Source organism: Drosophila elegans, unplaced genomic scaffold (genome assembly GCF_018152505.1).
Source record: "Drosophila elegans isolate 14027-0461.03 unplaced genomic scaffold, ASM1815250v1 contig_208, whole genome shotgun sequence".
NCBI lineage: Eukaryota > Metazoa > Arthropoda > Insecta > Diptera > Drosophilidae > Drosophila > Drosophila elegans.
In genome coordinates, this window is record NW_024545578.1 from 20,469,514 (window position 1) to 20,490,733 (window position 21,220).

At 42.9% G+C, this 21,220-nt stretch overlaps 4 protein-coding genes across 20 annotated transcripts; 1 reads left to right on the top strand and 3 right to left on the bottom strand.

The window, feature by feature from the left end:
- Window positions 1-304: 304 nt before the first annotated feature.
- Window positions 305-8,744, bottom strand: LOC108142695 (collagen alpha-2(IV) chain). Its single transcript, XM_017266704.2, has 9 exons — window positions 8,636-8,744; window positions 7,578-7,713; window positions 7,275-7,351; window positions 7,118-7,221; window positions 6,913-7,056; window positions 3,149-6,844; window positions 2,539-3,088; window positions 2,352-2,477; window positions 305-1,318 (listed from the first exon to the last, which is right to left on the bottom strand). The coding sequence occupies exons 2-9, from the start codon at window positions 7,647-7,649 to the stop codon at window positions 547-549; spliced, it is 5,541 nt and encodes a 1,846-aa protein (XP_017122193.2). The 5' UTR covers window positions 7,650-7,713; window positions 8,636-8,744; the 3' UTR covers window positions 305-546.
- Window positions 8,745-10,104: 1,360 nt separating this feature from the next.
- On the bottom strand, window positions 10,105-15,899 carry LOC121467104 (mucin-12). Of its 16 annotated transcripts, none has more exons than XM_041708230.1 (3): window positions 15,186-15,899; window positions 10,264-15,041; window positions 10,105-10,198 (listed from the first exon to the last, which is right to left on the bottom strand). In XM_041708230.1, exons 1-2 carry the CDS (start codon window positions 15,870-15,872, stop codon window positions 10,266-10,268), a joined length of 5,463 nt encoding a protein of 1,820 aa, XP_041564164.1. In that variant the 5' UTR covers window positions 15,873-15,899; the 3' UTR covers window positions 10,105-10,198; window positions 10,264-10,265. The 16 variants fall into 16 exon arrangements, with proteins under 16 accessions (XP_041564164.1, XP_041564170.1, XP_041564161.1 ...); XM_041708236.1 differs by having other exon boundaries at window positions 10,264-14,537; window positions 14,922-15,899; XM_041708227.1 differs by having other exon boundaries at window positions 10,264-14,617; window positions 14,738-15,899.
- Window positions 15,900-16,053: 154 nt separating this feature from the next.
- LOC108142191 (probable endochitinase) lies at window positions 16,054-16,793 on the bottom strand. Its single transcript, XM_017265876.2, has 2 exons — window positions 16,705-16,793; window positions 16,054-16,638 (listed from the first exon to the last, which is right to left on the bottom strand). The coding sequence occupies exons 1-2, from the start codon at window positions 16,709-16,711 to the stop codon at window positions 16,136-16,138; spliced, it is 510 nt and encodes a 169-aa protein (XP_017121365.2). The 5' UTR covers window positions 16,712-16,793; the 3' UTR covers window positions 16,054-16,135.
- Window positions 16,794-20,023: 3,230 nt separating this feature from the next.
- LOC108142711 (cell surface glycoprotein 1) lies at window positions 20,024-21,079 on the top strand. Of its 2 annotated transcripts, none has more exons than XM_017266730.2 (2): window positions 20,024-20,138; window positions 20,205-21,079. In XM_017266730.2, exons 1-2 carry the CDS (start codon window positions 20,132-20,134, stop codon window positions 21,041-21,043), a joined length of 846 nt encoding a protein of 281 aa, XP_017122219.1. In that variant the 5' UTR covers window positions 20,024-20,131; the 3' UTR covers window positions 21,044-21,079. The 2 variants fall into 2 exon arrangements, with proteins under 2 accessions (XP_017122219.1, XP_017122218.1); XM_017266729.2 differs by having other exon boundaries at window positions 20,071-20,138; window positions 20,184-21,079.
- The last annotated feature ends 141 nt before the right edge of the window (window positions 21,080-21,220 follow it).

Genomic DNA, 21,220 nt, shown 5'->3' on the forward strand with positions numbered 1-21,220 from the left:
CAGGCGCTTGGTGGATGTTCCTTCACTTCTTCGGCACCAAATGGGAGTAACCGCTTTCAAAATGACTCAATTCTGGAAGTCACAAAATCACAGAATCTTTTGGAGGTATGTGACAACAAACTCGGACAGCGAATAGTTTACCCAGGTGACTGCACCCGCTTCATTCTGTGCGACTATCTGCCCTTTGTGATGACCTGTCCGCAATATCTCTTTTGGAACTCCCATCTACTTACATGTGACAAAATTTGTGTTTAGTTTTGCAAAAATACCTTTGTTTGGAACAAAGAATTAAATCAAATCACTCTATTTTTTTGTGATGTATTATTAAATATTAATTACAGTAGCAAAACGTAGAAAATATTTAAGAAATGGCAGTAAAACGCTAAAATTAATTGCGAAAAACACTTAAATGCTTAAGACCAAGCTGCATCGAAACACAAATAGGTGTTTGTAGTTGACAGTTGGCCAAGCTGTTCTATAATTGAGCCCCTTTGGAACTGATCTACTATAATATGGGTGGGTTAAAGGGATGTGGTAAACGATCCCCTAGCATTTGCCATTGGTTGGTGCCTTCGGTCGGCAGATTTTACTCCTTCCATTGGCACCGTAAACAATGTTGCAGGAGAAGGTGAAGTAGCCGCATGTCGAGGACTTTGTGAAGTATGTGGACTGGAAGTTCTTGTTCTCCTGCGGCGGATTCTTGCTGTTGTCCATGCTGCCAGTCACCGACTTGGTGACGGTGACATAGCTGTCCGGAGCTCTTGCGATGGGCTTGTCCCCTCGAGTCGGGCCCTCTTCAGCCGCGTCGGCCGAAATCTCCACCCTCTTGTTAGTGGGCAGCTCCAGAGCCTTGGTGTGGAACTTCTTTTGCACATTGACAGTGCCTCGGAATCCTGGTGGTATAGCCTCGGTGGTGGAAGGTTCGCTATTGATGGTAACCCTACCGTTCTGCTGTTGCACCACTTGGTACTTTTCACCTGCAACTGGTAGCACCACCGCCTTTTGGATTTGCGTGGGCGAGGACTGTTCGTAGGCCTTGGGCTCTGGTGTTGGCTCCAGTTTCTTAACACTGCTGGCCGACTTGGGACTCTCCTCCAGCTTGACTGGCTTCTCGTTGTAGTACTCATCCTCTTCGTATTCATCCGGGTCGGCTTCATCTTCATCGTCGTACTGTATGGGCTCCGGCTGGTCTGCTTTCCTTTCTGCCTTATCAGCCTCATCCTTGGGTTTGGTCGACTTCAACTGCAGTTCTGGCAGCCTGTCGGACTCATCGGTGAGCGCCGGTCCACTGTAAACAGCATCAGCGCGATCAGTAACTCTAAAATACACAAAAAAAAACAAATTTTATATTTGCCTTTCCCATGATGGCATATCTGTAGATGATGGATATTTTCAACTAAATATTTTTTCAAGAACTTAGAACAAGGTGCTCCTTTAAAATAATTAGAATTTTCGTTGTTAAATTGATTTATTTGTTTAAAAATTTACAAACTTTATAACACTTTACAAATAAGTATGCCCTATTTTATTTCGTTCAATTGACAACACAATTGACAGCACAATTGTTTTTGTAAATGCACATGCTTGTGGAGATGTTAGAGCCGGCATATACATACATACATAGGTAAACTTGCTGGTCACATTTTGCTATACACTAACAATTTTTTGTTCTTTCCTTGTGGTCCAATTCGTTACTGATAAGACCGAGGCAAGGCAACAACAATTACATTGTTTTTTTTTTTTGGATGGCTAAGTCAAATGAATTTTGTTTTTGTCTTTTCCTCGGCTCAATACCGAATTCTTTACTTGTGTTCGTGATCCTTTTTAAATGTGTTGGAAAATGCTCTGGCATAAGGCTGTTTGTGGGTGAGATAAGGAGAGCCATTTACCAGCGGTAAAATATAGAAAAGAGGGAAGAAAAAAATTCACGAAGAATGCAATGGAAGAGAGCGGCAAGTCTCTTGAGAGACGGAAGAAGAGGCGAGGAAGCGAGTGCACGAAGTTTTTTAAGAGAGTATGGAATTGTTGAGAGAGTGCCTCTATTTGATACCTAAGGGGTCGTGTGGAAATGAGATAGTCCTGACAGCTTTAGTTTAAACGGTTTTTAAGCGAGCAAAGTCACGCCTGATAACATAAAAACTAACTAAGCTACACAAAAACGAATGAATATTTTTGTTAAATACATTTTAAGATTTTTTTTCAAAAGGAGACCGGTTTTTTTTTTCAATTCTATAAAATGAGTTTGCCACATTTAGAAGCGTAAGAAACTTTTAAGAAAGAGCTTAACAATTCTTATAATATAAATAAATATAAATATGTATATTAAAGCGAATTCCTTTTGGGTTACTTACGCATTGACATTATCTCCGAACCGACTGATGGTGTTAAATAGCTCACGATTTTGTTCCCTGTACGATGCCACCTGCTCCTTGGTTCCCGATGCGGATTGAGCAGCACCGTGGTATGAAACGCCGTAGCTGAAATAGAAAACTATATTGTAACACTTTTCTTTAACCGCCAGGCATGCGCTTTTACTACCTGGAAGTTCCGTGAATCTGCGAGCTACTTTGACTAGAGTGGGCACCAGATGAGGACGAAGCCTGACCGCCGCCGTTGGCCGCGGGCGTATTAGCTTCCTGGCCGGGACGAAAACCGATCTGGGCTTGCGATGAGGTCTGCCCAGGACCGCTGGACTGGGCGTCAGCCAACCCACCCTTGTCATTGGCATGAACCTCGCTCTGGCTCTGTTGGATAATGCCGCCGCTCTGCGAAGAGGCCTTCGTGCCGCCGTCCTTTGCCGTCTGCACCTGGGCCTGCGACTGGGCGGGACCCCCAGATCCCTGGGCCTGACTGACGGCGCCCTCCGCAGTTCCGGTGACCTGGGCACTGGCCGCACGATCCGCATCCGATGTCATTGCGCTGGCGCTAAAGGTTCCGCCCGCACTGTATGTTCCGGACACTTGGGTCTTGGCAGTGCCTCCGTTCTTCTTGCCCTGAGCACTTGCCGAGGCCTGTCCATCGCCAATGGATGACTCGGCCTGGGAGAAGGCGTCGTCGACTCCACCTGTGCCGGCAGCAACTGGTACACCTTTAATATATTTCAATAATTATATTTTTAAGTTTCTCAATAACTCGTGTAGCTACTCACCAGCACCACCAGCGCCTCCAACACCACGAGCTCCAGGAACAACTCCAGTGCCAGCTGTGTAGCGCCCCGGTGCATCAATTTGACCGCCGACACCAGACTGTCCCGTTTGACCTGTCTGGCCACCGTATCCTGGTTGACCCACTCCTGCACCTGTCGCTCCGCCAACTCCAGGTTGAGATCCATAACCGGGTTGAGCTCCGTAACCTGGCTGAGGCCGTCCAATTCCTGGTTGGCTTCCTCCAACTCCCGGCTGAGTTCCGTATCCTGCCGATCCACCAACTGCAGGCTGACTTCCGTAACCAGGCTGTCGGCCACCCAAGCCTGCCTGTCCGCCTACTCCCGGCTGAGTTCCGTATCCAGGTTGAGAACCACCAATTCCTCCAACTCCGGGCTGACTTCCTCCTACTCCAGGTTGTGTTCCGTATCCAGGCTGAGCTCCATATCCAGGTTGAGAACCACCAATTCCTGGTTGGCTTCCTCCAACTCCGGGCTGGGCTCCGGTTCCGTATCCTGGTTGAGTTCCATATCCAGGCTGAGGGCCACCAATTCCTGGTTGACCTCCTCCAACTCCTTGCTGACTTCCTCCTACTCCAGGTTGTGTTCCGTATCCAGGCTGAGTTCCATATCCAGGTTGAGAACCACCAACTCCGGGTTGGCTTCCTCCAACTCCGGGCTGGCTTCCTCCTACTCCTGGCTGTGTTCCGTATCCAGGCTGAGTTCCATATACAGGTTGAGAACCACCAACTCCGGGTTGGCTTCCTCCAACTCCGGCCTGGCTTCCTCCTACTCCTGGCTGTGTTCCGTATCCAGGCTGAGTTCCATATCCAGGTTGAGAACCACCAACTCCGGGTTGGCTTCCTCCAACTCCGGGCTGGCTTCCTGCTACTCCTGGCTGTGTTCCGTATCCAGGCTGAGTTCCATATCCAGGTTGAGAACCACCAACTCCGGGTTGGCTTCCTCCAACTCCGGGCTGGCTTCCTCCTACTCCTGGCTGTGTTCCGTATCCTGGTTGAGTACCATATCCAGGTTGAGATGCACCAATTCCTGGTTGGCTTCCTCCAACTCCGGGCTGGCTTCCTCCTACTCCAGGTTGTGTTCCGTATCCAGGCTGAGTTCCATATCCAGGCTGAGTTCCATATCCAGGCTGAGAACCACCAATTCCTGGTTGGCTTCCTCCAACTCCTGTCTGACTTCCTCCAACTCCGGGCTGTGTTCCGTATCCTGGTTGAGTTCCATATCCAGGTTGAGAGCCATCAATTCCTGGTTGACCTCCTCCAACTCCAGGCTGACTTCCTCCTACTCCAGGTTGTGTTCCGTATCCAGGTGCAGCTCCATATCCAGGCTGGGAACCACCAAGTCCTGGTTGGCTTCCCCCAACTCCGTATCCAGGTTGAGTTCCATATCCAACTCCAGGTTGGGAACCACCAATTCCTGATTGGCTTCCTATACCTCCTGGCTGGGTGCCTCCAACTCCAGGCTGTGCTCCATATCCAGACTGACTTCCGTATCCAGGTTGAGATCCACCAATTCCTGTTTGGCTTCCTGTAACTCCAGGCTGGGTGCCTACATATCCAGGCTGGGAACCACCAAGTCCTGGTTGGCTTCCTCCAACTCCACGCTGACTTCCTCCTACTCCAGGTTGTGCTCCATATCCAGGCTGACTTCCATATCCAGTTTGAGATCCACCAATTCCTGGTTGACTTCCACCAACTCCTTGCAAGCTTCCTCCTAGTCCTGGTTGAGAACCGTATCCGGGTTGAGTTCCGTATCCCGGCTGAGCTCCATATCCAGGTTGGGATCCACCAATTCCTCCAATTCCCGGCTGAGTTCCGTATCCTGCCGATCCACCAACTCCAGGCTGACTTCCGTAACCAGGCTGTCGGCCACCCAAGCCTGTCTGTCCGCCTACTCCCGGCTGAGTTCCGTATCCAGGTTGATAACCACCAATTCCTGGTTGACCTCCTCCAACTCCTTGCTGACTTCCTCCTACTCCAGGTTGGGTTCCGTATCCAGGCTGAGTTCCATATCCAGGCTGAGAACCACCAATTCCTGGTTGGCTTCCTCCAACTCCGGGCTGGCTTCCTCCTACTCCCTGCTGTGTTCCGTATCCTGGTTGAGTTCCATATCCAGGCTGAAGGCCACCAATTCCTGGTTGACCTCCTCCAACTCCTTGCTGACTTCCTCCTACTCCAGGTTGGGTTCCGTATCCAGGCTGAGTTCCATATCCAGGTTGAGAACCACCAATTCCTGGTTGGCTTCCTCCAACTTCGGGCTGGCTTCCTCCTACTCCAGGTTGGGTTCCGTATCCTGGCTGAGTTCCATATCCAGGTTGAGAACCACCAATTCCTGGTTGACCTCCTCCAACTCCTTGCTGACTTCCTCCTACTCCAGGTTGTGTTCCGTATCCAGACTGAGTTCCATATCCAGGTTGAGTGCCACCAATTCCTGATTGGCTTCCTCCCATTCTTGGCTGTGTGCCGCCAACTCCAGATTGAGTTCCGTATCCAGGCTGAGTTCCATATCCGGTTTGAGATCCTCCAATGCCTGGTTGGCCACCTCCAACTCCAGGCTGAGTTCCATATCCGGTTTGAGATCCTCCAATGCCTGGTTGGCCACCTCCAACTCCAGGCTGAGTTCCATATCCAGGTTGAGACCCACCAATTCCAGGTTGACCTCCTCCAGCTCCTGTCTCTGTTCCTCCAACTCCACCTTGAGGTCCATGTCCTGAATGTCCATCTCCGACTCCTGTCTGCCCAGTAAAACCGGGTTGAGTAGAATAGCCAGGCGTTCCGCCTAGCATCGGTTGTCCTCCACCGATTAATGATTCGCCAGTAAGCCCAGGGCGGGTATCGAGACCAGTTTGACCTGTAACTCCTGGCTGAGTTCCGTATCCAGATTGTCCGCCAACTACTCCTGATTGACCGTCAACTCCAGGTTGGCCTCCGAATCCAGGTTGTCCGACTTCGAGTCCTGGCTGAGTTCCATATCCGGGCGATCCACCACTTCCACCAACTCCGTATCCGGGTTGAGCTCCACCAACTCCAGTCTGCCCGCCTACTCCTGGCTGAGTTCCATATCCGGGTTGTCCGCTACTGAGTCCTGATTCTCTGGGACGTGTTCCGTATCCGGGCTGTGCACCACCTACTCCTTGCTGTCCGCTCACTCCTGGCTGCCCGCCACTTTTACCTGCCTGTCCTCCAACTCCCGGCTGAGTTCCATATCCGGTCTGGCCTTCACCAGTTTCCGGTTGTCTACCTCCAATACCTGGCTGTGTTCCGTATCCAGGGGATCCTACAACTCCAGGTTGAGAACCATATCCGGGTTGTCCGCCACCGAGTCCAGATTCTCCAGGAACCCCAGGACGCACGCCACTTACTCCTTGCTGACCGCCTACTCCAGGCTGTCCGCCACTTGTTCCTGCCTGTTCGCCAAGTCCCGGCCGAGTTCCAAATCCAGGCTGAGCTCCACCAATTCCTGTCTGGCTTCCTCCAGCTCCGGTCTGTGCTCCGTATCCGGGCTGTTTGCCTGCGACTCCTGGATATCCCCCAACTCCCAGTTCTCCGGGTTGTGTTCCGCCAGTCCCAGGTGCGGGAAGATGTCCATAGCCCGGTGAGTAAGCTCCACCACCTCCAGGCTGTCCTCCGAATCCCGACTGACCGCCAAACCCTGGCTGTTCACCCACTCCGCCTTGAGTACCTGTATTAAAATTAAGATTATAAATACACTTTAATATGAAGGTACAATTAATTCAGTTGAGATCTTACCGGCACCCGGAAAGCCGACTCCACCGGCTCCACTAGCATCTAGTATTCTGCCCGACGAAGGGTAATCCGTTTGGTAGCCGGCACATCCATTGCAGTCTCCCGATGAGAACTGACTCTGAGCCTGACCCATTCCGTGGGTGCCAGCTGAAAGAGTTTTAAGTCAATCTACAAGGATGTTAAAGGATTTTTATAGAACCGGACTTACAGACAGTTGAGCGAGATCCACTTTCATTGGCCTCCGCCTCGGCCTTTCCATCCTGTTCGGGTTTGCCAAAATTTAAGTACTGAGACTGCGTTTGTCCCCTTGAACTAGTAAGACATTATTTATTTTTAGGGCACAGAATATTTTTGTAATTACTTACTAGCCTCTGACACTTCTCTTTTCTCTGTCCAAGTTGGTCAGACCAGAAATCTCGTCTTCATTCCCTAGCGATTTCTCCTGCAAGTTTTTTAAAGCGATTTAAGTTCAATGCTAATGTCAGCCTAATCTTTAAGCGTATTCAACATGTGTCTGCGAGTGTCCCCAATTTGATGCTGCTTTAATAACTGACCTTGGTCAACTTAGGTCTTATCGCCAACCATTCGAACCGAGTTCATTTACATTGAACTACTCTAGTTCCACACAGGCCAAATTCAAGGGATTCATTAACGATTCGGACACTTACGATGGCGGCTCCATTTGCGCTTGCTACGAGAAGCACAGCGCCAAGTAGCAGGCCTAAGCGAAAGGGCAACATTTCAATAAATTATTTTCTGAATCCAATTGAAATGCGTCGACGTCGTCGCAACACAACCAGCAAACTGAAAGATGAAATTAAATTGTATTATCAACACATTGTATACATGCGTGTTATTATTAGTTCATATTCCTTCGCTCTGTTTTGTGCCCGTCACTTTCTGGGGTTATCACGTTTCTTTTAAACGAGCACGCACGATGTTGTTAGATGCCAAAATAAAGTAATTGATCTTGAGTTTTATTTTAGTTTTAGGAATGATGTAATTGCTCCAACTGATTAAGTTTATATGTATTTTTAAAAGCAAACACACAAGTCCTTAGAGCTCAACTTGGTGACAGGAAATCATTATGAATAATGACAACTGGTTTGTCTTAGCAATTAACCACTTTTTTATTATATGTTGTATAAGTGTCTGTTACTTGCTGGTGCTATCACTTTTCTTTTATTGAGTCTAATTTTATTTGCGGAATGATGTTATCGCTCAAACTGATAAGCTTTACTATTTAAATTAAATATTTGAATAGGATATCAGGATAGTTCTCCCGATGTTTATTTATGTTCATAACATTTTGATTAAACTAAAAAACAAATTAGTTGGTTTTTTGTTTTTTTTTTTTTTGTATGAAATAAATATATTTTAAATTTTTTTGTCGTTAAACATTTATTATTAGTTAATTTCCCGGGTTCTTTTCACTTTTAATGTAAAAATAAAATGTTCTATACTTTAAGAAGTTCCTCTTTGGCACAAATATAATTTAAACATTTTATTAAATTTAAACGTTCACAGCACAACATTTTCCACATTTAATTAAACAAAAACATAATATAAAAATATAAAACTTTGCTCGCAGTTCCGAGTTGTTTGAAATTGCGGTTTCCTTGACCAATTTATTAAATATTTTAATTCTTAAGGGATCAATATCCACGTATTTCAAAGGCTTTATTTTAAAGTGTCCTTGCTCAAACTGTAAATCTTAGACACATACTTCTTCGCCTGCGTGAATTAGGATTCCAAGAAGATTTTCCGATTTGCTTCCGATCGCGACAACTGCTGGATTGCGAATAACACTGTTCCGTTCGAGCATGAAAACTCTAGAGCTTGAGCAGAACTCGAATTCATTGAAGGCGAGCAATTTCCAATACATTTGCATTCAGCCAGCAGCAGCATGAATATTTATGTAGGATCCACACAAGCAAAGAGTGCTCGTATGGTATCTGTGAGGCGGATCAGGGCACTTAGAGTTCCAAGCTTGGAGCTCGTCGCCAGTGCCAGTGCCATTCATTCGAGTGTCTATTCCATTAAGTATCAGATCTTTGATCGTGTCAATCGATCACTTGGTCGCCTGGCAATGGAAGGGGAACCGCTGACGTCCCCTTCGACAAATGAGTTTCTGGGGGCATTACAACATCATAGTCTTCGCCAACGGATGGGGCACTCTTTTGACCCATTTAGGGAAATGTGCTGGCATTTATTTGCATATAAAGATACGCAATTGTATATCTCATGGATACATTTTCAAGTGTGTCCCTGCCCCCAACTCATACGCTTGGCAAATGTGTTCCCTTTTTGCGTCTGGTGAACGTTTCATTAATTTAGGCTTCAATTTCCCAAGCCGCTAATTTCCATATGTTTAATTTTGATTTTTAACAAATCAAAAATTGGCGGAAGTAATTTGCCTTGATAACCTCTGACACCGAAATTTGCGTTCACTTTCTGGTTAGCCTGTCCATCGTCATATCTATATATAGAGCAACATCTACAAGCCCCCATTCAATTTTGAGTTCGGCTATTCTCTTATCGGCTGAAAGCTTCTATGACACCATGTGCTTAAATTGAACTCAAGCATTAAATTTAAATTTTTCAAAGGCCCATCGGCTGTATGGGGTGTGTTTCAAGGCTAGTAATATTTTTAATTGAAGCCTAGATTGATAAGATCAACAAATAATGGGTAGGAATTTTAAAACCCGAGTGTTCTGACTATAGAATTCCCTTTGTTGAGAGTTACCGAGAACCTAGTCCTTATTACAATAATAATTTCCAATTTTCTTTTTGAATGTAAAACGAGTTTCACATGCTATATGCTTTTGAAACAGTGGTTTTAAGATAAAATTGTAAGTCTACTGACAACATTATTTAGATTTGAATATACTTCTCTTTTCTCCGTTAAAAGGGTATAAAAAAGTACCAAGCCGCAGTCTATTGAAATAAATTTGCATACATCCAAAAAGGAAATCTATTTAGAACATCTCAAAAGCATGAATAAAATACAAATGATTGTTTTTTTTTCATTTTTTAAAGCGATAATAAATAATAATAAATAAAACAACTGCTTATAATTTATTTTTAAATCTAAAGTATATGAAAATAAATACATTTATTATTTATAAGTTTTGTTTTTAATTTTTTATATTTTTTTAATTTTATTATATAAACGGATCGAAGATCCAGCAAAATAAATACATTTTAAATCATTACTATTAATTGGTTTTACTGAGTTAAAATTGTTTTCTGAAGGTCAATCAAAGAATGCTATTTATCTGCAAAGATTCTGTAAACAAATATTAAAAACTATGTTATTTATTATGCATGGGATTAAGAAAATATTAAACTTACACTTATGTGCAGAATCGCTGCGAATTTTCGCATAATTCGCTGACAGGATTCCAGTAAAGTCCTAAACTACAACTCATTACGATACCCCTCAAGCCAAAGCACTTTATGTATTTTGAACAATCGCCTTGAAAAACATCAAAATTCATTCCCACTGCACATGAAATCGATTCATTTGCTCGCAGATTGTTGCAGTACTTGTTTGACCAATCACAGACGGAAATTTCTGGGTTCCAATAAAGAGGATCGGGACACTTACGCTCCAATGGCTCGCCGTTACTGCATTGCAAATATTTGGTACAGTCCGTTGGGTGAACAAGGAAATCTACTCCAGGGCCGCAAGTCTTTTCTTCTGGTTTCGCATTTTCCTCACTGTTGAAGCAAACACTAGGTTTCCTACTGCAGGCTAAGTTTTGATAGTCCCAATAGAGATTAGCCGGGCAATCCATAATAAATTCGTTTCCATTACTACACTGTATAAATTTGTGGCAGTTTGTTGGATGGGGTAAGTATGAGTTCCCGCTACTGCAAGAAAGCGGTGGTAAAGTTGACGACGTGGTGTCAGGGGAAGATGATGTTGAACTTGAATAAGATGGAGTTGTTTCTTGCGTTGACGAAATAAAACTACTGGTAGTATCGTCTACAGTGGTACTTTTATCCGGCATCGGAGTTGAATTCGCGATCGTAGAGCTTTCTCCGGGCTTAAATGTAGAGTCTGTAGTATTTTCTTCTGTACCTTTCGTAGAATCTTGGTCAACAGTACTACTATCGCTGGGAATGGATGTTGAAACCTCAATCGTAGTGGTGCTCTTTTCAGTTTCAGCTGTGGTGGTTTCGTCGGGAAGAGTGGTGGCATCCTCTATTGTCGTGCTATCTTTAGCAGCTGTAGTACTTTCGTCAGGAATGGGTGTGGAATCCTCAACCGTGGTACTTTCTTGAGGTTCAGCTGTTGTAGTTTCAACCGGAAGAGTAGTTGCATCATCTATTGTCGTGCTATCTTCAGGAATATTCGTTGAGTCCTGGGCAGCTGTAGTACTTTCTTCAGGAATGGGTGTGGAATCCTCAACCGTGGTACTTTCGTCCGGAAGAGTAGTCGCATTATCTATTGTCGTGCTATCTTCAGGAATGTTCGTTGAGTCCTGGGCAGCTGTAGTACTTTCTTCAGGAATGGGTGTGGAATCTTCAACCGTGGTACTTTCTTGAGGTTCGGCTTTTGTAGTTTCGTCCGGAAGAGTAGTTGCATCATCTATTGTCGTGCTATCTTCAGGAATATTCGTTGAGTCCTGGGCAGCTGTAGTACTTTCGTCGGGAATGGGAGTGGTATCCTCAACCGTGGTACTTTCTTGAGGTTCAGCTGTTGTAGTTTCAACCGGAAGAGTGGTTGCATCTTCCTTTGTCGTACTATCTTCAGGAATATTCGTTGAGTCCTGGGCAGCTGTAGTACTTTCGTCGGGAATGGGAGTGGTATCCTCAACCGTGGTACTTTCTTGAGGTTCAGCTGTTGTAGTTTCAACCGGAAGAGTGGTTGCATCTTCCTTTGTCGTGCTATCTTCAGGAATATTCGTTGAGTCCTGGGCAGCTGTAGTGCTTTCTTCAGGAATGGGTGTGGAATCCTCAACCGTGGTACTTTCTTGAGGTTCAGCTGTTGTAGTTTCAACCGGAAGAGTGGTTGCATCTTCCTTTGTCGTACTATCTTCAGGAATATTCGTTGAGTCCTGGGCAGCTGTAGTACTTTCTTCAGGAATGGGTGTGGAATCCTCAACCGTGGTACTTTCGTCCGGAAGAGTAGTCGCATTATCTATTGTCGTGCTATCTTCAGGAATATTCGTTGAGTCCTGGGCAGCTGTAGTACTTTCTTCAGTAATGGGTGTGGAATCCTCAGCCGTGGTACTTTCTTGAGGCTCAGCTGTTGTTCTTTCGTTCGGAAGAGTAGTCGCATTATCTATTGTCGTGCTATCTTCAGGAATATTCGTTGAGTCCTGGGCAGATGTAGTACTTTCTTCAGGAATGGGTGTGGAATCCTCAACCGTGGTACTTTCTTGAGGTTCAGCTGTTGTAGTTTCAACCGGAAGAGTGGTTGCATCTTCCTTTGTCGTGCTATCTTCAGGAATATTCGTTGAGTCCTGGGCAGCTGTAGTACTTTCTTCAGGAATGGGTGTGGAATCCTCAACCGTGGTACTTTCTTGAGGTTCAGCTGTTGTAGTTTCAACCGGAAGAGTGGTTGCATCTTCCTTTGTCGTACTATCTTCAGGAATATTCGTTGAGTCCTGGGCAGCTGTAGTACTTTCTTCAGGAATGGGTGTGGAATCCTCAACCGTGGTACTTTCGTCCGGAAGAGTAGTCGCATTATCTATTGTCGTGCTATCTTCAGGAATATTCGTTGAGTCCTGGGCAGCTGTAGTACTTTCTTCAGTAATGGGTGTGGAATCCTCAGCCGTGGTACTTTCTTGAGGCTCAGCTGTTGTTCTTTCGTTCGGAAGAGTAGTCGCATTATCTATTGTCGTGCTATCTTCAGGAATATTCGTTGAGTCCTGGGCAGCTGTAGTACTTTCTTCAGGAATGGGTGTGGAATCCTCAACCGTGGTACTTTCGTCCGGAAGAGTAGTCGCATTATCTATTGTCGTGCTATCTTCAGGAATATTCGTTGAGTCCTGGGCAGCTGTAGTACTTTCTTCAGGAATGGGTGTGGAATCCTCAACCGTGGTACTTTCGTCCGGAAGAGTAGTCGCATTATCTATTGTGGTGCTATCTTCAGGAATATTCGTTGAGTCCTGGGCGGCTGTAGTACTTTCGTCGGGAATGGGTGTGGAATTCTCAACCGTGGTACTTTCTTGAGGTTCAGCTGTTGTAGTTTCAACCGGAAGAGTGGTTACATCTTCCTTTGTCGTACTATCTTCAGGAATATTCGTTGAGTCCTGGGCAGCTGTAGTACTTTCGTCAGGAATGGGTGTGGAATCCTCAACCGTGGTACTTTCGTCCGGAAGAGTAGTCGCATTATCTATTGTCGTGCTATCTTCAGGAATATTCGTTGAGTCCTGGGCAGCTGTAGTACTTTCTTCAGGAATGGGTGTGGAATCCTCAACCGTGGTACTTTCGTCCGGAAGAGTAGTCGCATTATCTATTGTGGTGCTATCTTCAGGAATATTCGTTGAGTCCTGGGCGGCTGTAGTACTTTCGTCGGGAATGGGTGTGGAATTCTCAACCGTGGTACTTTCTTGAGGTTCAGCTGTTGTAGTTTCAACCGGAAGAGTGGTTACATCTTCCTTTGTCGTACTATCTTCAGGAATATTCGTTGAGTCCTGGGCAGCTGTAGTACTTTCGTCAGGAATGGGTGTGGAATCCTCAACCGTGGTACTTTCGTCCGGAAGAGTAGTTGCATCATCTATTGTCGTGCTATCTTCAGGAATATTCGTTGAGTCCTGGGCGGCTGTAGTACTTTCGTCGGGAATGGGTGTGGAATTCTCAACCGTGGTACTTTCTTGAGACTCAACTGTTGTACTTTCGTCCGGAAGAGTAGTTGCATCATCTATTGTCGTGCTTTCTTCAGGAATATTCGTTGAGTCCTGGGCAGCTGTAGTACTTTCTTCAGGAATGGGTGTGGAATCCTCAACCGTGGTACTTTCGTCCGGAAGAGTAGTCGCATTATCTATTGCCGTGCTATCTTCTGGAATATTCGTTGAGTCCTGGGCAGCTGTAGTACTTTCTTCAGGAATGGGTGTGGAATCCTCAACCGTGGTACTTTCTTGAGGTTCAGCTGTTGTAGTTTCGTCCGGAAGAGTAGTTGCATCATCTATTGTCGTGCTATCTTCAGGAATATTCGTTGAGTCCTGGGCAGCTGTAGTACTTTCGTCGGGAATGGGAGTGGTATCCTCAACCGTAGTACTTTCTTGAGGTTCAGCTGTTGTATTTTCGTCCGGAAGAGTAGTTGCATTATCCATTGTCGTGCTATCTTCAGGAATATTCGTTGAGTCCTGGGCAGCTGTAGTACTTTCTTCAGGAATGGGTGTGGAATCCTCAACCGTGGTACTTTCGTCCGGAAGAGTAGTCGCATTATCTATTGTCGTGCTATCTTCAGGAATATTCGTTGAGTCCTGGGCAGCTGTAGTACTTTCGTCGGGAATGGGAGTGGTATCCTCAACCGTGGTACTTTCTTGAGGTTCAGCTGTTGTAGTTTCAACCGGAAGAGTGGTTGCATCTTCCTTTGTCGTGCTATCTTCAGGAATATTCGTTGAGTCCTGGGCAGCTGTAGTACTTTCTTCAGGAATGGGTGTGGAATCCTCAACCGTGGTACTTTCTTGAGGTTCAGCTGTTGTAGTTTCAACCGGAAGAGTGGTTGCATCTTCCTTTGTCGTACTATCTTCAGGAATATTCGTTGAGTCCTGGGCAGCTGTAGTACTTTCTTCAGGAATGGGTGTGGAATCCTCAACCGTGGTACTTTCGTCCGGAAGAGTAGTCGCATTATCTATTGTCGTGCTATCTTCAGGAATATTCGTTGAGTCCTGGGCAGCTGTAGTACTTTCTTCAGGAATGGGTGTGGAATCCTCAACCGTGGTACTTTCGTCCGGAAGAGTAGTCGCATTATCTATTGTGGTGCTATCTTCAGGAATATTCGTTGAGTCCTGGGCGGCTGTAGTACTTTCTTCAGGAATGGGTGTGGAATCCTCAACCGTGGTACTTTCGTCCGGAAGAGTAGTCGCATTATCTATTGTCGTGCTATCTTCAGGAATATTCGTTGAGTCCTGGGCAGCTGTAGTACTTTCTTCAGGAATGGGTGTGGAATCCTCAACCGTGGTACTTTCTTGAGGTTCAGCTGTTGTAGTTTCGTCTGGAAGAGTAGTTGCATCATCTATTGTCGTGCTTTCTTCAGGAATATTCGTTGAGTCCTGGGCAGCTGTAGTACTTTCTTCAGGAATGGGTGTGGAATCCTCAACCGTGGTACTTTCGTCCGGAAGAGTAGTCGCATTATCTATTGTCGTGCTATCTTCAGGAATATTCGTTGAGTCCTGGGCGGCTGTAGAACTTTCGTCGGGAATGGGAGTGGTATCCTCAACCGTGGTACTTTCTTGAGACTCAACTGTTGTACTTTCGTCCGGAAGAGTTGTCGGATTATCTATTGTCGTGCTATCTTCAGGAATATTCGTTGAGTCCTGCGCAGCTGTAGTACTTTCGTCAGGAATGGGTGTGGAATCCCCAATCGTGGTGCTCTTTTCAGTTTCGGTTGTAGTAGATTCGACCGGAGTTATGCCATCCTTAGACGAACTGTTTTCTTCAGGGTTTAGCATTAAATGTGTTCCGGTTGTATTACTTTGGACTTGAGTCGGTAATGAACTTTTTTTTGTTAACACTTTTATTTCATTTGTATTGTTCGTTGTGTTTCTTGTTTTTTCTTTTAGTGCCCCAACATCTTGTTTCTGTGATTTATTAAGATTATTTTTATCATGAGACAAATTACTATTAAAAGAATATTTAATAGGTATGCCTTTATTAATTTTATTGCCTTGCACTTGAAAAGTTTCTGTTTGGTCGGGCTTTGCATGCACTTTTTTTGTAAGTACCACTGTTAAAACCACACATAGTATAAAATACCTACAGGACGACTTATAATAATTCATTGTAACCGATTAACGTTCGAGTTTTATAGAGACATTTGGTCAAATGATACCTGCGCTGTGTGCATTCAATATTTATAACCCAATGAAAGCTCATTCCCCACTTATCTGGTATTTTTTTTGCGAAGCCCGTTATCTTTAAGAGGAACTCAATTGAGCAGCCGTCTACTGAAAACCAATTACGTTCAATTGTTTTTCTTTATTTTGTTTATTATGTATGTACATTTTTTCGTGTGCTTACAAAATTCTACTTCATTTAATAGCGGTTATTGCACCTCGTAGTCGTCAGAGAATTTTACTTCATTGTCGCAAGTATAGTCACACGCCTGGAGAGGTTGGTTCCAGTACAGTCCGTTTGGACAGCTAAGTTTGAACCCAATGTTATAGACACATTGGATAAATTTTGTGCAATCGGGCGGATAGGGTAAAAATGGCAGTCCAGAGGCACAGCTCAAGGATGGTGACTTCGTGGTCTCATTTCCTTCATCGGTACAGTACTGCGACTCCCAGGCGCACACATTGAGTTCAGGATCCCAATACAGTCCGTCTGGACACATTTTTAAGATTCCCTCTCCGTTCAGGCATTGATAGTATTGCCTGCAGTCAGGTGCTGGAAGAAATTGGTCTTCGTCATCACACAGGACAGGTGGTGGCAACGTTGTTGTAGGAACCTCCGTAGTTTCATCTGTTGCAGACATAGTGGAAGTATCTTCTTCACCGAACGCCGTTGAACTCACAAAGAGAGCAAACAATCCAATAATATGAAAGCCTGTAATAAGTGTATAAATGAAGAAAAACAATATTTTTTTACAATAGGACAGCAATTTTAAATTACCTCTCATGTTTTTTAATGGGTCGTTTCGCCAAAGTATAACTTTTTACTGACGATCCGTGCTTATATAGCATTGGCTTTCCGTTTATACTGAACTACTCTTCTTATTTATCTGTCTAATCTATTTTATTTACACGAGTATTGATAGCCAAAGGAAATCAGGTTTTGCTCCTATTATCAATTTATTGTTTCGCAATTTTCAACAATGTTGACTGCATTGTACGACTTTACAATATCATCGACAAAGATGTACCCTCTGAAATTAATACTAAAGATAAACAATGAAATAAAAATTAAAATACCAAATTAAATTGTTCAAAATTAATAAAAACAAGAAAGAAAGCAGCTATTGCAGGAATTAAACATTTTTAAAAAAACTTTAAAATTATGATTTACTTGCAAACTTCTGACTGAAATTATAATACCCTCTGCAAGGGTATAAAAAGGTATAACTTTTTAAAAACAACTACTTTAAGTATTGCATAGTATTGTATTCATTTGAGTTCTTACTGAGTATTTGGTTTTTGATTTTTTAATTAGTACACTTTATCGGCCGTCCTCACGTATATTGACTTACATTTAAACACTAAGTGTTCTGGGAATTTTAAACGCCTCAGTTACTTCAACTGAATCCGGAAACACGTAAATTGCGTATCAGAAAAAAAGTTAATATTGCTTGTACAATGTACACTACGAAGTGCTCTACATATAAATGTTGTCATAGACATTTTAAACTAATTATATTTCGAAGTAATTAAGTTTAGACAACTTAGATCATAGCCTTATAAATTCCAATATTAGCCTTATAAATTCAATATTAATAAAGTCGCAAAAACAATTCAAGTTTAAACCTAAAAGATAAGTAATTAATTACTTTTTTGTGTAACTAGGGGAAGTCCCTAGTTGAACGGCGAAACGTTTAAGTGCTAATACTTTTTTTTAGGTTTTTATACCCTTGCAGAGGGTATTATAATTTCAGAGACGTTTCCGACCCTATAATGTATATATATTCTTGATCAGCGTCAGAGTCGGTCTAGCCATGTCCATCGTTCATCAAAATCGGACGACTATAACTTAAAGTTTCCATAGAAACAATAAAAATATAAAAAAACAAGAAAGAAAGCAAACTTCGGCAAGCCGAAGTTCATATACCCTTGCAGCTATTGCATGAATTAAATACTTTTGAAAACATTTAAATTATGATTTACTTGAGTATATGCTGAAAAACATTGAAACTATGATGATTTGCAGCTCAATTATTATATAGTTATTTTATATATTTTTATTATTTCTATGGGAGCTATATGATATAGACGTCCGATTTTGATAAAATTTAAACCATAATTCTGAAATAATTAACATTGCTATATGTCGAAGAACTAAACAAAAAATTAAAAAACAAAAAAGTTATAATTTTTTTTCATTTATTTTTCCGATTGTTCCTATGGGAGCTATATGCTATAGTCGTCCGATTTTGATGAAATTTAAAACATAATTCTGAAATATTTAACCATTACTAAATGTCGAAGAACTAAACAAAAAATTAAAAAACAGCAAAGTTATAATGTTTTTTCAATTATTTTTCCGATTGTGCTAATGGGAGCTATATGCTATAGTCGACCGATTTTGATGAAATTTAAACCGTAAATCGGAAATATTTAACCATTACTATATGTCGAAGAACTAAACAAAAAAATAAAAAACAGCAAAGTTATAATTTTTTTTCATTTATTTTTCCGATTGTTCCTATGGGAGCTATATGCTATAGTCGTCCGATCCGGCTCGTTCCGACTTATATACTACCTGCAATAGAAAGACAACTTTTGGGAAAGTTTCATGCAGATAGCTTTAAAACTGAGAGACTAGTTTGCATATAAACGGACGGACAGACGGACAGACGGACAGACGGACGGACAGACGGACGGACAGACGGACAGACGGACATGGCTAGATCGACTCTACTAGTGATGCTGATCAAGAATATATATACTTTATAGGGTCGGAAACGTCTCCTTCACTGCGTTGCAAACTTCTGACTGAAATTATAATACCCTCTGCAAGGGTATAAAAATATATGTTGAACAAATGTAATTTTTCTATTTTCTAATTTTTTTTATTCTTTTTGACTTATTTATAATTTGACAGTTCAGAATTACGATTTTAGTTTTATTAAAATCGGAAAACGATTTACGCATAAATATATAATAGTAATAATATACATTTAAAAAACCAGGTTTTCATTTTTTAAAAATCGGTGGGCTGTCAAGGAAGTAATCTAAAAATAAAAAGATAAGCCGGTATGACTTTTTGGTTTACCATATACGCATTTAACCCGACACTTTAGTGTTTTTCCGTTTTATAGTTGATATAAGAACAATCTCAAAATTTGTTAGTAAATCGACATATCTTGATTGTTTTTAAACTTATAGTATAAACTTTGACGATGCTTCTTCTGTTGGAGCTTGAAAGCTGGAAATTAAATTACGCAAAAGTTAAAAATATTTGCCAAAACTAAATACTAACTTTTTTATTCGTTCTTCGCAAAAGCACACATTTAATGTGTAATAGGTTCAATAAAAATCAGCTCTCAACAATACCAAAACAAATACGTTTTACTAATATCTATTAATTTTCTCATTAAAAATCATAAATGTTTAGACAATCGTTCAAACTATTTAAGTTTCTATGATTTTGGAAAACAATATCGGGAAGTCTATATATATATATTTTTAATTTTAATTTTATACATTTTGTCCAAACTCAACTAAAAGATATAAATTGTTATCTTCTTTAAGTCGTCACTGTCCGTTTAGAATACCGTTTATTTATTATCACAAAGTCACTACCTTTACTACCGTTTGCACCAGCCCATCAGAACTGATAATAATCTTAACAGTTACTGGTACACCTATTATCTAATCACGACAACTTTCTGATAAGTCAATTACTTGATCTTGAAATCCTGATGTACAGGGAATGCCAATAATTTGGTTTTAATTAAAATTGGTAGTTGTAAGTTAAAAATTCAAAGTAAAGTTTGTAATGGCGCAAAGAGACTAGCTTAGCCATTTATAGTAAAGGTATTATTAGGCACCATAAGACCCATTCTTTCTATAAGAGCTTTAAGATTTAAACAAACTGAAAAGCATTTTTCGGAATCTTAACTTTAGATGACTTGACATAATGATTTCACTTGCTATATTTTGATTGTGCCTGTTTTATTAGATTGCTTCTATACTTTGAATTCATTATCAATCAAATTATAACAGTCTCATCATGTTTGACCAAGGTGGTGATAATGAGAACACTTTAGAGTCTTGTTTTATGCTAATTAAAGGCTGAATCTGATGCAGTAAGAAATGGTATAAATGCACCGTCAACTGAGTAGTATTCGTTGGCCTGAATTGCAAGTCGACTGATCGTTCTTACGATGAGATGTAAGTACCGGAAGAGAAACTGAATTATATCCGTTTGCATTAAAGATAAACATTTTTGGGTTCAAGTGGTCTGGATATTGATGTCGCTGCAGCTTATGCTCCTGGCAACTGCCCTTAGTGCGAGAAGATGTATTACCCCAACTAAGGCTCCAACTACCACAGAGGATCCTGATGACCCCACTGATGATCCCTGGGATCCCACGGATGACGACTCAACTGAGGACCCATCGGATCCAACGGGAAAACCCACTGAAGTGCCCACTCAACAGCCTTCGGATGCCACACCTACTGAAGAACCATCGAAGCCAACTGAAAATCCATCGGCTTCCACTGAGGAAACATCGCAACCCACAGAAGTTCCCACTGAAAAACCCTCGGATCCCACTGAAAATCCCTCGGATCCCACTGAAAATCCCTCGGATCCCACTGGTCTACCAACTGGGGAATCGTCGGATCCCACGAATGAAACCACAGAAAACCCCTCGGATCCCACGGGTCAATCTACAGAGAAGACATCAGCAGTTCCCAATGATCCCACTACTGATCCCTCGGTTCCATCGGAAGACACCACTGAGGCCCCGTCAGAAACCACATCTGAAGATTCACAGAGCTCTTCGGACGATCCGGGAAGCACTGGGACACCAACTGAAGAACCACCGAATCCGAGTGAATCAACTGCTACTCCTTTGTCCACGTTTTCACAGACGAACGGAACCACCGAACCCATTCCCAGCGTGGATGCGAATGCCTCGTGTCGGGCTCATCAGGGAGTCCAGTTCCTGCCGCATCCCTACGATTGCCATCTATACATTCACTGCAACGGGGATGTGGGGTACGTCCAGGATTGCCCCAGTGATCTTTTCTGGGATTCAATCACCCAGACCTGCGCCAAACACTGCGCCTAGGCAAATAAAGTACTAAGAATAGCATGCTCTTAAAAATCATTATTCTCCTCTACTGGGTTTCCTTGTAACTTTTGAGTGATCTTGAGCTTGAACACGACCATGTTCGTGACATTCATTCATAACTTTGCGAATTCCGAACACCAAATTTTGGGGAGTGGCTACACCGCGAGAGGTGAT

What these genes read in the sequence shown, in the direction of transcription:
- LOC108142695 (XM_017266704.2), bottom strand. Translation starts at nt 7,649, where the DNA reads ATGTTGCCCTTTCGCTTAGGCCTGCTACTTGGCGCTGTGCTTCTCGTA. An exon ending in GCGCAAATGGAGCCGCCATC is followed by an intron (nt 7,352 to 7,577) that starts GTAAGTGTCCGA and finishes AAAAACTTGCAG; the next exon opens with GAGAAATCGCTAGGGAATGA. An exon ending in AAGAGAAGTGTCAGAGGCTA is followed by an intron (nt 7,222 to 7,274) that starts GTAAGTAATTAC and finishes ATGTCTTACTAG; the next exon opens with TTCAAGGGGACAAACGCAGT.
- LOC121467104 (XM_041708223.1), bottom strand. Translation starts at nt 15,872, where the DNA reads ATGAATTATTATAAGTCGTCCTGTAGGTATTTTATACTATGTGTGGTT.